This window comes from Hippocampus zosterae, chromosome 4 (assembly GCF_025434085.1).
Source record: "Hippocampus zosterae strain Florida chromosome 4, ASM2543408v3, whole genome shotgun sequence".
Lineage (NCBI taxonomy): Eukaryota > Metazoa > Chordata > Actinopteri > Syngnathiformes > Syngnathidae > Hippocampus > Hippocampus zosterae.
In genome coordinates, this window is record NC_067454.1 from 26,626,982 (window position 1) to 26,641,414 (window position 14,433).

At 44.6% G+C, this 14,433-nt stretch overlaps 2 protein-coding genes across 3 annotated transcripts in view; one reads left to right on the forward strand and one right to left on the reverse strand.

Annotated features, from left to right (window-relative positions):
- The first annotated feature begins 4,875 nt into the window (after positions 1-4,875).
- Positions 4,876-11,106, forward strand: crybgx (crystallin beta gamma X). Its single transcript, XM_052064093.1, has 6 exons — positions 4,876-4,990; positions 5,329-5,377; positions 5,578-5,699; positions 6,688-6,823; positions 6,987-7,126; positions 10,842-11,106. Exons 1-6 carry the CDS (start codon positions 4,947-4,949, stop codon positions 11,104-11,106), a joined length of 756 nt encoding a protein of 251 aa, XP_051920053.1. The 5' UTR covers positions 4,876-4,946.
- Positions 11,107-12,014: 908 nt separating this feature from the next.
- The window catches only part of cars1 (cysteinyl-tRNA synthetase 1), a 34,675-nt gene continuing 32,256 nt past the window's right edge, over positions 12,015-14,433 (reverse strand). For both annotated transcript variants that reach the window (XM_052063897.1, XM_052063896.1), the window contains 2 exons: positions 14,341-14,424; positions 12,015-14,022 (listed from right to left, as the gene is read on the reverse strand). In XM_052063897.1, coding sequence (XP_051919857.1) covers positions 13,879-14,022; positions 14,341-14,424 — 228 coding nt within the window. In that variant the 3' untranslated portion in view covers positions 12,015-13,878. The remainder of the gene's footprint in view (positions 14,023-14,340; positions 14,425-14,433) is intronic.

Below are 14,433 nucleotides of genomic sequence, written 5' to 3' on the forward strand. Positions count from 1 at the left end.
TACCAGTCCTCTCGAGAGGGGTTGGACTCTCTTTCACTCTGGAGTTGCTCACGGTGGGAGGCGCAGAGCAGGTGTGGGCATACTTATTGCCCCCCGGCTCAGTGCCTGTACATTGGGGTTCACACCGGTGGACGAGAGGGTTGCATCCCTCCGCCTGCGGGTGGGGGGACAGGTCCTGACTGTTGTTTGTGCATATGCACCAAACAGCAGCTCAGCATACCCACCCTTTTTGGAGTCCTTGGAGGGTGTGCTGGAGAGTACTCTTGCTGGGGACTCCCTTGTTCTACTGGGGGACTTCAATGCTCACGTGGGCAATGACAGTGAGACCTGGAGGGGCGTGATTGGGAGGAACGGCCCCCCCGATCAGAACTCGAGTGGTGTTTTGTTATTGGACTTCTGTGCTCGTCACGGATTGTCCATAACGAACACCTTGTTCAAACATAAGGGTGTCCATATGTGCACTTGGCACCAGGACACCCTAGGCCGCAGTTCGATGATCGACTTTGTAGTTGTATTATCGGATTGGCGGCCGCATGTTCTGGACACTCGGGTGAAGAGAGGGGCGGAGCTGTCAACTGATCACCACCTGGTGGTGAGTAGGCTCCGATGGTGGGGGAAGATGCCGGTCCGTCCTGGCAGACCCAAACGTATTGTGAGGGTTTGTTGGGAGCGTCTGGCGGAATCCCCTGTCAGAAGGAGTTTCAACTCCCACCTCCGACAGAGCTTTTCCCATGTTCCGGGGGAGACGGGGGACATTGAGTCCGAGTGGACCATGTTCCGTGCCTCTATTGTTGAGGGGGCCAATCTGAGTTGTGGCCGTAAGGTGGTTGGTGCCTGTCGTGGCGGCAACCCTCGTACTCGCTGGTGGACACCAGCAGTAAGGGATGCCGTCAAGCTGAAGAAGGAGTCTTATCGAGCCTTAATGGCCTGTGGGACCCCAGAGGCAGCTGACGGGTACCGACTGGCCAAGCGGAACGCAGCTTTGGTGGTCGCCGAGGCAAAAACCAGAGCATGGGAAGAGTTCGGTGAGGCCATGGAAGCCGACTTCCGGACGGCTTCGAGGAAATTCTGGTCCACCATCCGACGTCTCAGGAGGGGGAAGCAGTGCACCACTATCACTGTGTACAGTGGGAATGGGGCGCTGCTGACTTCAACTCGGGACGTGAACCGGTGGGCAGAGTACTTCGAAGACCTCCTCAACTCCACCAACATGCCTTCCTTGGAGGAAGCAGAGCCTGGGGACTCTGAGGTGGGCTCTCCTATCTCTGTGGTTGAAGTCACCGATGTGGTTAAAAAGCTCCTCGGTGGCAAGGCCCCAGGGGTGGATGAGATCCGCCCAGAGTTCCTCAAGGTTCTGGATGTTGTGGGGCTGTCCTGGTTGACACGCCTCTGCAACATTGCGTGGTCAACGGGGAGAGTGCCTCTGGATTGGCAGACCGGGGTGGTAGTCCCTCTTTTTAAAAAGGGGGACCAGAGGGTGTGTTCCAACTACAGAGGGATCACACTCCTCAGCCTCCCTGGTAAGGTCTATTCAGGGGTGCTGGAGAGGAGGGACCGTCAGGAAGTCGAGCCTCAGATTGAGGAGGAGCAGTGTGGTTTTCGTCCCGGCCGTGGAACAGTGGACCAGCTCTACACCCTTAGCAGGGTTCTCGAGGGTATGTGGGAATTCGCCCAACCAGTCTACATGTGTTTTGTGGACTTGGAGAAGGCGTTTGACCGTGTCCCTCGGGGAGTTCTGTGGGGGGTGCTTCGTGGGTATGGGGTACCGAACCCCCTGATATGGGCTGTTCGGTCACTATACCACCAATGTCAGAGTTTGGTTCGCATTGCCGGCAGTAAGTCGGAATCGTTTCCAGTGAGGGTAGGACTCCGCCAAGGCTGCCCTTTGTCACCGATTCTGTTCATAACCTTCATGGACAGAATCTCTAGGCGCAGCCGAAGCGTTGAGGGGGTCCGTTTTGGTGGCCTCAGTATTGCATCCCTGCTTTTTGCAGATGATGTGGTGCTGTTGGCTCCTTCAAACAGGGCTCTCCAACTCTCACTGGAGCGTTTCGCAGCCGAGTGTGAAGCGGTTGGGATGAAAATCAGCACCTCCAAATCTGAAACCATGGTCCTCAGTCGGAAAAGGGTGGAGTGCCCCCTCCGGATCGGGGGGGAGATCTTGCCCCAAGTGGAGGAGTTTAAGTATCTTGGGGTCTTGTTCACGAGTGAGGGCAGGAGGGAGCGAGAGATCGACAGGCGGATCGGTGCAGCGTCTGCTGTGATGCGGATGTTGTATCGGTCTGTCGTGGTGAAGAAGGAGCTGAGCCAAAGGGCGAAGCTCTCAATTTACCGGTCGATCTACGTTCCAACCCTCATCTATGGTCACGAGCTATGGGTCGTGACTGAAAGAACGAGATCCCGGATACAAGCGGACGAAATGAGTTTTCTCTGCAGGGTGTCCGGGCTCTCCCTTAGAGATAAGGTGAGAAGCTCGGTCATCCGGGAGGGGCTCCGAGTCGAGCCGCTTCTCCTCCACATCGAGAGGAGCCAGATGAGGTGGCTTGGGCATCTGATTCGGATGCCTCCTGAACGCCTCCCTGGTGAGGTGTTCCGGGCATGTTCCACCGGGAGGAGACCCCGAGGAAGACCCAGGACACGCTGGAGAGACTATGTCACCCAGCTGGCCTGGGAACGCCTCGGGATCCCCCGGGGAGAGCTGGAAGAAGTAGCTAGGGAGGGGGAAGTCTGGGCTTCCCTGGTAAAGCTGTTGCCCCCGCAACCCGGCCCCGGATAAGCGGTAGGAGATGGATGGATGGATGGATAGTCCCAGACTGTGGAGTCCTAGAGTAAGTTTAAATGATGACACCTTCCAAATGTTCCATGATCCCAAACCATGTGTGTGCTCCCTTTCATAAATAGAACAAAAATAAAGTTAAGACTGTCTCTATTTATACCAATTTCATTTTAGTGCTAAAGTACCTCTAATCCACCTTCTTACCTTTGTTTAATCCAGAAAAGACACCATCGATGACTATTTTAAAATAAGTCTATTTCTTGCCTGTGAAACCCCATAAGTGTATGTTGTTTGTCTCGAAAACGTGTACGTATCACTTATGTTCTGTGAATGTACGTTAGGTGGCAGTGTTGCTATAAAAGTACTGTTGAGATGGAAAAGGAAGGAGAGGAGCTCTTTAATGGCACCTATTTGAGTTGTACAAACTAGTGTCATATCCTGTTAAGAAAATACCGTGTTTGGCTACATTCTGGCCTTGTTATTTTGACACCACCACTTCTTTTTTCAGATGTTCTGCAATTTTGGTGATCAGCATTTGCCTTCTTCAGAGACGTTTGCAAGCACTTGACACGTCAGTAGGCAGATTTGACGCGGAAAGCCCAACACCACCAAAACTGCTCAATATCTGTACAAAGCATTTTATTTGTGTTTGTTTAATTGTAGTTGTAAATTGTAAGATTATTGTGATCTTGAAATATTAAAATATGATTATTCATATATTGTATTTTTTTTTTTGTCGCTCAAAAATGCGTCACGCTCTCTGCCAGCCCGGCAAATCGCGATGCACAATATGCATTTGGAGTCCCGTTGATCTTCCGATTCACTGATGCATGTGAGCCGCTTTTCTCCAAAATGAACAATGTTAAAAACAAATACCGCTCCCGCCTCACAGACGGAAGTTGACAGTCCTGTGTAATGATTGAGGTGACTTCCTAAAGCTGCAGAGGTGCAGGAACAGAACTTCCATTAACCAAGTAAAATAAATATTCAGGCAATTGTATATTTACTTCTTTGTTCAGTGAAATAGTACTTTTTTTTTTGCACTGTATTTTTAAATTCCGGTCAATGCTCAAGGATGACTTCTCACGACATTTTTGTTTGCTAGTTCAGCTCTAGAGATTTACTCTAAATTCAACTTTTAATTCATTTGAAAGATACCATCAACAACACACTATTTTATTTTACAAATGTGTGTATATGTGAGTGTGTGTGTGTATAATATATTATATTATATTATATTATATTATATTATATTATATTATATTATATTATATTATATTATATTATATTATATTATATTATATTATATTATATTATATTATATTATATAAAAATATATATATTGTTTTTTCAATGGGTTACATCTCAAAGCATTTGCTGTGTGTATTACACTTCTCCCCAAAAGTGTGTTTCAACGCAATGTAGTTAGAGCTATATGAAACTGTTGGTGGAGTCTACACTACAGTGAGCAACCTCTCAGGGTCGTAACCTTTTCAGTGAACACAGTAGCCTGGAACTACACACAAAGCATGAATACAGTCATTATCAAGTGATGCATTGTTTACAGGCCCTTTTCCAAAATGCTGAATTGTTCAAAGCGAAACCAGCTAGCATGGCACTTTTCTGTGCACACAAGAACATGTCCGAATGTCAGATGCTTCTCTCACCTTGTTGCATTTGCAATTCTCTGACCTGATGTGTTCATGTCGACAGAGAAGACCATTGAGCATGTGCGTTTAGCATATCTATAGCCCTGACACCTGTTAAGAGAACCACGGTGAGCCTCCTGGATCCCCCGCACCCTGCCCACCACCTTTTTCAGCCACTCCCCTCAGGCAGACGCTACAGATCTATGCGCACCAAATCCAGTAGACACTTAAACAGCTTCTTCCCTCTAGCCATTAACTCCTTAAACAGTCACTGACATAGTCACTCTTCTTGCACCACAAAATGGTACTACAAAACTACTGGTATACTCTAAAATGGTTCAATGATTTTGTTGTTTACGATGATACTAGTGCAGCGTGTTATACCGGAGACAAATTCCTTGTGTGTTCTACATACTTGGCCAATAAAGATGATTCTGATTCTGATTCTGATTTCTAGCAGCTGTCAGCTCAACCTAACATGCTCTATTTAAGGAGCTTTCTTGCGGTCTCACTGAGCTGACATGAATATCTTTAGTAAGGTCCCAGGATTAGTTCAACAAACCAGGTATGTTGACAGCCATGTGCAGAACATGCAGGTCCTCTGTTCAGGTCAGTAGAAGTTGGTGGCGTTTGGATTCGCTGTTCACCACTGCTGTGTTCTTAGTGAGAGCCAAGTTTTCCGAAAACATCTAAAACGGCCGAGGAAACATGCACATTTTAGTCGCAAAAGTGTGGCTAAAATTTGAAGGCCTGAAATAACAAAAACTGGTTTTGCCTTTTTTGTCGTTATTATGATTAATGCTAAACTGAATGGGATTGATTATATTTTTTTGAATAGACAATTGCAGAGGATTTTCCTGATTGGATATATATTATGTGATGAAAAAATGTCAATATCTGCAGCAAGCTGGGGTCTGTGCTCCAACGTGCCTTCTACGGGTCCAGTGGGAGGGTAAGTCCCTGTATAACTTTATTTGTTGGTCAAAGCACTGAACCTATTCTGGTAGATGCTCTCCAGTGGAGATGCTATTAATGCTCTCTTTCAGTTGCATAATTACTCAGAACCAAATTTAGACAAACATGCTGTATAATGCTGCTTCTGATCAAGTGACGACATGACAGCCACGTCGACTGTTTTTATTTTCTTTCTAGGTGACCCTTTATGAGCAGCGTAACTTTGCAGGCAGACATTTGGACCTTACTTCTGACTTTGCAAGGCTCAGCGACAAGAATTTTTCAGAGAGATGCAACTCTGTGCAGGTGGATAGTGGAGCGTAAGTGCACACTGCAACTTACAGGTGAAAAGGGGACACAGCGACACTCCGATGCATAGCTGCCCCAGTCAATGGAAATCGGTGCCAGCTTTTCTTTCTCCTCTATATCCTGGTAATCAGAATTCAGATCTTTAAAAACACATACGATATGAAAAAAAATGATACCGTTAATGTAATATTTTTATCCCTCCAGATCTCACACGTCTTTTACACTTAAATTACAGTCCAGAATACCTCATTTGTCTATTTTGTAAAGAGTCATTAATAATTGAATGCCAGTCTTTAAATGTGGAAATATAATGTGTACCCAAATGAAATTAGGTTTTGATAGTTAAAACAAAATTGGAATATGTTGAAGCAGTGTATTCCATTTATCCATTCATTTTCCATTTCACTTATCGAGAACCGCAGCATTTGCTGGAGTCCATCTCAGCTGACAAAGGTTCCGGGGTCACTTGTCATTCACATGCCATGTACAACCAATCACACTTAGGTGCAAAGCTTTAGTCACTGAACGGACATCAATCACACAGTGGAGTCATCAAAATTAGTTTGCCCCTAAGTGAGTGTTGAGCAGCGTTTCCCAATTTTCATTTTGAAATGTATTTTTCATCCATCCATCTGTCCATTCGTTTCCAGACTACTTATCCTCAGGGCCACAACAGGGAGCTGGAGCCGAGACTTTGGGAGAAACACGTAACATGTCACATGAAAAATATTTAATCGTCAGCTAAATTCAACAATGATTAATATTTTGATTATTTATTAGTTCCCATGGGAGACACAGCCCTGCTTTGGACAGAAGCATTACTTGCAGTTACATCCAGATTTTCTCCAGCTGCCGTACTCAAAGGACATTCGCAGGAAAAGTTTGAATTTAATTTATAATGCGCTCATGATTTTGACTTTCACTACTTTACCAAAAAGAGTTGAGCTTTGAGGTCCGATCATAAAAATGCAGCTCATCACCTTTCTTCACCCACTGCAGATGGATCGGTTATGAACATGACAACTTCCGAGGTCGCCAGTGCCTGTGGGACATGTCTGACCGTGGCGAGTACAACTGCTATGACAAGTGGTGTGCGCAGGTGGATCACATCTCATCTGTCAGAGCCGTCAAGCAGGTGAAAGGGCGCACATAACACACCGGCAGGTGCAGACGAAACCCGTCATGCTGAAGGTTTCAGGAAGCTCCATTCTTATGGGTTGATGCCACATAGAAGACTGTTATTTCTGATGGAAAAATTGCTCCACGAAAATAACTTGGATAATGATGTTGCTTTGCAGGATAGCAACCCTGCGAAAGCTCAGCTGTTTGAGCGAACCGGTTTCTGCGGTAAGAAAATGGAGATCCAGGATGACATTCCGAACCTGATGAGCCGCTATAGCCTCGACAGAGTAACCTCAATTCGTGTACTGGGAGGAGCGTAAGTACAGCAAGATTTCATCCGTGCTACTGAGGGGCCACATAAGAGTGATTCTTGCGAACCAGATGTATGACAAGGATGCCATTTTAAATCACATTAAAAGATGTGTGTGTCTATTTTTTTAGTGGACACATGTACAGAATAGTATTTTAATATATATGAATGGGCAAAGGAGGGCGGCCCAGTAGTCCAGTGGTTAGCACGTCGGCTTCACAGTGCAGAGGTACCGGGTTCGATTCCAGCTCCGGCCTCCCTGTGTGGGGTTTGCATGGTCTCCCCGGGGGGCCTGCGTGGGTTTTCTCCCGGTGCTCCGGTTTCCTCCCACATTCCAAAAAACATGCATGGCAGGCTGATTGAACACTCTAAATCGTCCCTAGGTGTGAGTGTGAGCGTGGATGGTTGTTCGTCTCTGTGTGCCCTTTGATTGGCTGGTAACCGATTCAGGTTGTCCCCCGCCTACTGCCCGGAGACAGCTGGGACCTATCCCAGCACCCCCCGCGACCCTAGTGAGGATCAAGCGGTTTGGAAGATGAATGAATGAATGGGCAAAGGCTTCAATGGCGAAAAGCAACAAAAAAACAAACAAACAAACCAACCCCAAAAAACACTTTAAGCAGTCTTTAAAAATCCCCAAATTAATAGGTCACTGTTGTCTACTTTTAAAGGAAGGCTTCATTGATTTTATGTGTGTGACTTGACTGGTATAGTTTAGCTTGGAAAAGGTGCATAAGCTCTTAAAAAATATATCTCTATATAATTTGGCATTGAGATTGCTTTTGGCCAGGACCCGCTCCTTCTTTTTCTCTGATGCCAAAGTACAGTCTGCCGGATGGAGATGCTAGTAAGCAATGTCTGCCCTCTAGTGGTGAACACTGTTATTTCAGCGTAAAACTGCTCAGCTGCAGGAAACCTTCTACAAGTCCATCTTCCAAGCACAACAACCCAAAGCACCTGGGGATATCAACTCAATGCTTAGAGCAGGGGTGTCAAACTCATTTTTGTCGCGGGCCACATTCTAATTACGGTTTCCCTTGGTGGGCCGTAATGAATTTTGGGAATCCATATCAACGTTTAATCACCTCCACATATTTACATACATGGCGCACAACAAATTGATGGATAACTAGTTTTAAAATCACAATTCAAGAATAATGACTGCTATTGTTGATTACATATGACAATTTGACATTTTGTTTTAGACTTTAGCAAACATCATGGAACTTGACATGTTTGATTTGCTTTCGCAGGCCACATCAAATGATATGGCGGGCCAGATCTGGCCCCCGGGCCTTGACTTTGACACATGTGGCTTAACGAGTTCTGAGTGTAACCTGATAGAGATGCAGTCAAGAGTATTTTTTTTTCCAAGATGGCGCCCGAGTAGGCAGCCTTCGGCAAGTGCTCTTCAAGAGCCTTGCTTTTTTGTTCTTTTTTACTGTTTTTGTCTTTTGTTTTGTCACATGTTGTTTGTTGTTTCATTGTGTGGACCAGATATGGACTGTTTTCAGCGCTTTTTGGCCACGACATTCGTCAAAGGAGTATCAAGCAGTATCTGTGCTTGGTGGTTGCGCCTTCTCGGCAGCACGCCTGGACCAGCACAGATTTTGATTGGGAGGAATGTCGGCGCCATTGACTGTCGGTGCTGGACAGACCTGGGGCGCTTGTGTTTTTTGCGCCAGTAATGGGCAGCATTTTTCACAACCCCGATTTGTTCAGTGGCTATGTCAGCGCTGTTGGACAGTTGGCGATGAGGAGAGAGGAGCGTTGGCGAAGAGCGCCGATGCGTATTTGGGACCGCGAGTCACCGCTTGGAATTGAAATGGATTTCCATGGGACAGGAGAAGTGAACCAATCTCTTTTTCGTCAATGGATGCTACAGCTTCCTGTTGTAGTGATGTGTCGTTCGCGAACGAGCCGGCTCCCAGAGCCGGTTCTTTGAAGTGAACGATGGGAGCCGGCTCCCACCTCATTGGGAGCCGGCTCCTCATTGGGGAGCCGGATGGGGAGGGTTACACACGGACGCACGCACGCACGCACACGGACGCGCGCGCTGCAGTTTAGAGAAGGGGGAGGGGTTAGAGAAGAGACACACACAGCAGCACACTGAGCAGCACGCGAACAATACAGACGAGGAGACGAGAGAGCTAGTTAGTGGGAAAAAAAACAATACGGTGGAAAGTGGAAAGGTGAGAAAATGGATAGGAAACGCAGTGAAATATGGACTCATTTCAATTTAATTGATAGTTCAAAGGCAGCGTGGAGACTGTGCAAGGTTAAAATATCCCATAGATCAGGCTCCACAAATAACCTGCACAGGCACATCAGAAATATTCACCCATCAGTACAATTTTAAGAGAAAAGACAAGCAAGGGAACCAGCTATTAATGAAGGTGCTAGTGTGCCTGCAACTGTTGCTGCTACTGCGATGTCACAACTGCCTAGATGTACAAACCAGAGCTCTATGAGCCACTTTATGCAAAAAGCTATAAAAACCAGCAAAACAGAACACAATTGATGAGGAACTGGGTAAAATGATTGCAAGGGATTTTCATCCATTTTGTGTTGGCTGTGTGTTGTCGCAACATCTGTCCCCTCAGAGAGAATCTTCTCCAAAACAGGGCAAATATTAACAGAGAGGAGAAAGAGGATCAACCCCTCAAAGCTGAGGCACTTGGTTTTTCTTCATGCCAATCTTCGCTAAAGACAAGCTAAAACCTTTACCTGGATGCTGATTTTTTTCTTTTTGTTTTACAAATTTTAATTTATAATTTGTTGTGTGGTATTCAACGCGTACTTATGTTGTTTTACTGTAAATAGTTAAAACCTTATAAATATACACATTCAGAGATTGGAACTTTTTGACGACCTTGTTTTGAGATGGGTCTTTGTACTTTGTTTTTATTTTTGTAGCACTCCATGTTGAGTATACAATATAATACATGCTGATTTATGTAGCGCTTTCACAACAGGGGCAGCTGTAACAAAGCGCTTAACAAAACAGTATGTTCAGAAGAATATAAATAAAGTCAAATAAATAATAAATATTTGATATAATGTCTATTTTTTGCATTAGTACTTCATTTTACACATAATATTACGTTATTTTTGGTATTAAATTAATTTAAGCAACAAAAAAAACTGAGGAGCCATTTGGGAGCCAAAAGAGCCGGCTCTTTTTAGGGAGCCGATCCAAAAGAGCCGGCTCTCTAAAAGGAGACGGAATTCCCATCACTATCCTGTTGACTTTGAAACTTAGCTTGTAGCCGACGTGTGCACATTTTGAGCATGACGTCTCTGATCCACTGGTTAAAGGACACTTTGATTCTCTCCTCTTTCATCTCAAACTGCTTCAAACAACAAAGCGTGTGACGGAAAAGTTGTTAGGACTGCACGACTGTCCGTGTTTTATGTTATGTGTTGTGTTTATTATTTTACTTTATGTTAACTGTTTTGTAAAGCGCTTTGTTACAGCTGCCGCTGTTGTGAAAGCGCTATATAAATCAGCATGTATTGTATTGTATTGTATTGTAACATTGCTGAGCTGTAAGTTCTGGAAGGAGGAATGGTCCAAAATACCTTCTGACCTGTGATCAGGTCAGATCTGCAACTACAGATTTTGGTCGAGGTTAATACTGCCGAAGGAGGCTTGAGCAGTTTCAAAATACTTTACAGACTTCCAGGTTTACACTGTTTAACCTGTGTGTCTGTACTGTAGGTGGGTTCTGTATCAGGAGCCAAACTACAGAGGAGCTCACTACATTCTGGAGAAACGAGACTTCAACAACTTCTCAGACTGGGGCAGCCAGAGCCACACTGTGGGCTCTATGAGAAGAGCTTCAATTAATTCAGTTCATCGACAGTCTGTCCTACTGATTTTTTTTTTACACAACTATGTTCACTGTACTCACTTAAATAAACTGATACAACCCCGACCCCTCCCAAAATCACTTTATTCAAAGAACTGGAGAAAACGTCAATGAAAGTCAGATGCCAATTACAGCATGCAGTGAAAACAAACAATCTATCAGACGTTACATTACAAACACACAAGTTTGACACCAAACAAAAAATAGCTGTCATTTTTGTTTTAAGGACCTCCAGAAAATAATATAAATTTAGCATATTATACATTGTCAAAATATGGACAAATCTGAGCATCGATGAACGCGTACACTGAGGGAACCAGCATTGCAGTCACACCGACTAGCTGCAGCTTTCTATAAGAGACTGGCTGGGGCAGCAGAATGGCCATTTTGGTTTCTTTTGCACAACAAAAGTTCATAAAACGAGTAAAATTGAGACAGGTCCGACATGGAGAAACCGGTCCAGGACTGCGATTGAACCTTGAAATCAGAAATTAACCACAAACTGGGCCACAGCTTCTTCTGTTGGTGATGCGTGGGAGGTCTTGAAGGCATTTATCAAGGGTCATGCCATTCGTTATTGCTCATTCCGGGAAAAAAAAAAATCTCAGAAGGTGTAACAACTTGGAGAGGAAAAATTGCTCCGGCAGATTTCAATTAAGCAGGATATGCGCTCCGCCAACTTACTGTATCCACTTTGGTAAAACTTGCGTGATGAAGTAAATTTGATCTCGACCCAGAGTGTGGAGTTTTCTTTGTTCGGTCTTAAAATGAGTAAGATGCCTGCTCGGTACATCAAAATAAAGGAAGCCCAGCGAACTTTTCCGGTTATCAAAACACAGGATGGGACTCTGGTGTTCGTTCCCTGTGCATACAACAGGTTTAGGGACTTTTACTACATGAAAAATGTGTGTGTGTAATATGTACACACACTTATTTGAACACGCAGGTGTGTCACGCGTCTTCCGAGTTAGAAAAATATGTACACTCATTTTCAGAAGACACATTCCTTAAAAAAAAAAAAAAAAATATTGCAGTTTTTATTTGAAGACATTTCCAAGAGAATATCACATTTGTATTTGTCGACAGATACTAGTCTTCCACACTGAATCCTGTTTGAGCAAGGAAGTAAATGGTAAGTAAACATAAGGTTGTGACAATGACTGAATATACAGTATATCAATATACGGTAAATAGAATATCCATCCATCCATCCTTTCTCCGAACCGCTTGATCCTCACTAGGCTCGCGGGGGATGCTGGAGCCGTCTTCGGGCAGTAGGCGGGGGACACCCTGAATCAGTTGCCAGCCAATCGCAGGGCACACAGAAACGAACAACCACTCGCACTCACACTCACACCAAGTGTCAGGTTTGTCCAATTTGACACTCAGGAATAAACAAAAGGAAGCGACAGGAGACTCGATTCTGGTACAAGGAGGGAACGAGGAGAAGCGTTCGGTTTCAGTTCTCCGCACGTAACGATCTCCCCCTTCACCTCCTCATTTATTGGGAAAGCTACCATACTACATAGGTGTGTCCAACCTAAAGGGTGGGGGCTGTTGAACACACACACTGAACTTGTTTGACTATGTGTGTGTATGTGAGTGCAAATTACTTACATGTGTGCAATTGTCACAAAAACATCGCGCCGCAGCTGGTGTTGATGGCTCCATTCACTATTCACCCTTGCTCACTGTTTAGTCTTAATACTTGTATCTTTATTAAAAGCAGAAGCGTTCTTCATTGCAGGCATAATCAATTTATGATGTCAGGCATAAGCGAATGTATGACGACTAAAAATCAATCCAACACCTAGGGACAATTTAGAGCATCCAATCAGCCTGCCAGGCATGTTTTTGGAATGTGGGAGGAAACCGGAGTACCCAGAGAAAACCCATACAGCCCCAGGGAGAACATGCAAACTCCACACAGGGAGGCCGCAGCTGGAATCGAACCCGGTACCTCTGCACTGTGAAGCCGACATGCTATCCACTGGACTACCGGGCCGCCCTGGTAACTAGAACACCGTGTCCAAAAACACACCAAGTCATTTAGAATTACTTCATCAAATAATTTAGTCACCTGATATGAACTGTGGGCACCCGTCTTTGCATTTTAAAAAGTCTTCATATCGTTCCACAATTTGTGAGGTATCTACCCTTGCCTTACATTTGGAATCCTTCACATGTATTCTGCTATTCGGAACGGAATCTTCAATTGGGAGTTATAATCGAGACACATTCAATTTTGAGTGATTTTTAGGGCTACACCGAATAAATGTGACCACTGGCTTCTTTTTTTGGGGTTTGGCTTTCTGAATCTGGATGGGCCTGCGTTTCACGAACGCTGCGGAAAAAGTGGCCAATACTGTCACCGAATATAGCATTTGATTGATGGAAGGTCGTGGGTATAGGCAACAAATGCCTGCGACACTTTCAGAGCAGAAGGACCTTTGATCAAAGCACACAAAATGTGTTCACTGTGAGATCTTAGAAGCAGAGAGGATACCCCCACATTTTTGCGTTTGTTAAGGTGGCTCAATCATCTCAGGCCTTTACCCTGTTGCTAGTCTGCAGTCTTGTCAGTTTGGGGCTTTCAAGCAATGGCGTGCTGTGTGTTGAGGTTCATGGTGAGGCATTGGCAAAGTCAAATGTACACATTTAGGAGCTAAACACAGTGATGTATTTGCCGTGATTTTAGGAGACGGACATTAAAAATTCACTTTCCTTTTTGATTTGAAGGCAATTTTCAAATGGTAGACCAATATTGAGAGTTTAAGTCATGGTATACAAAAATGCAGCAGTTTTGTGAAACAAGACATTATTGGTATTTTTAAAAAAAACTAAACACAGATGATTGAATCAAATTTTTGAAAAATATTAATTCAATTATTTTTTTGCCACCACTGACTGCACGCCTTTGCTCAAAAGATACTCTTTATGTATCTTGTCTTGGTTTTCAAAAAGCTTGCGCAGCTTCTTTTCTTGACCTTTGCTGAGTTCCTTCCCTTCAGCATCATGAGTGGGGAAACCCTGTGGACAGACGAAGAAATGACATCACAAGAACTGTACACGCCCGAAACAATTGGTTCAAATATAGGAGGTTCAGCATGGCAAAAGGTCAGGGACATGGTACTTTTTCATGAATGCAAAACTGAAATTTGGCCAAGTCAGATGCGTTGGTTCACCAGCCTCACACAAGAATAATTTGTAAAAACCGACCAGATATTGCTCGCTTTCATTAAGGGTTTCCCAGGTATATCGAATTCCAGAAAATGCTTGCATTTTTGCTCATACTATTTTGTTGTCAGTTGACAGACGTCGTTTCAAAATCTAGCCAGGTTGTGTTACCGTTTTATCAAATTTGGAATATTTGTCCGTGTCTGCGAGGAACATCTCAAATGGAGGGATCTTCATTTTAGCCAGCTTTGCCATCTGAAACAC

Bases quoted from the DNA above. Each gene is read 5' to 3' on its own strand.
- crybgx (XM_052064093.1), top strand. From the start codon at position 4,947: ATGAATATCTTTAGTAAGGTCCCAGGATTAGTTCAACAAACCAG. The intron at 5,378-5,577 runs GTAAGTCCCTGT...TTTTCTTTCTAG, and splicing joins TCTACGGGTCCAGTGGGAGG to GTGACCCTTTATGAGCAGCG. The intron at 6,824-6,986 runs GTGAAAGGGCGC...GTTGCTTTGCAG, and splicing joins CTGTCAGAGCCGTCAAGCAG to GATAGCAACCCTGCGAAAGC.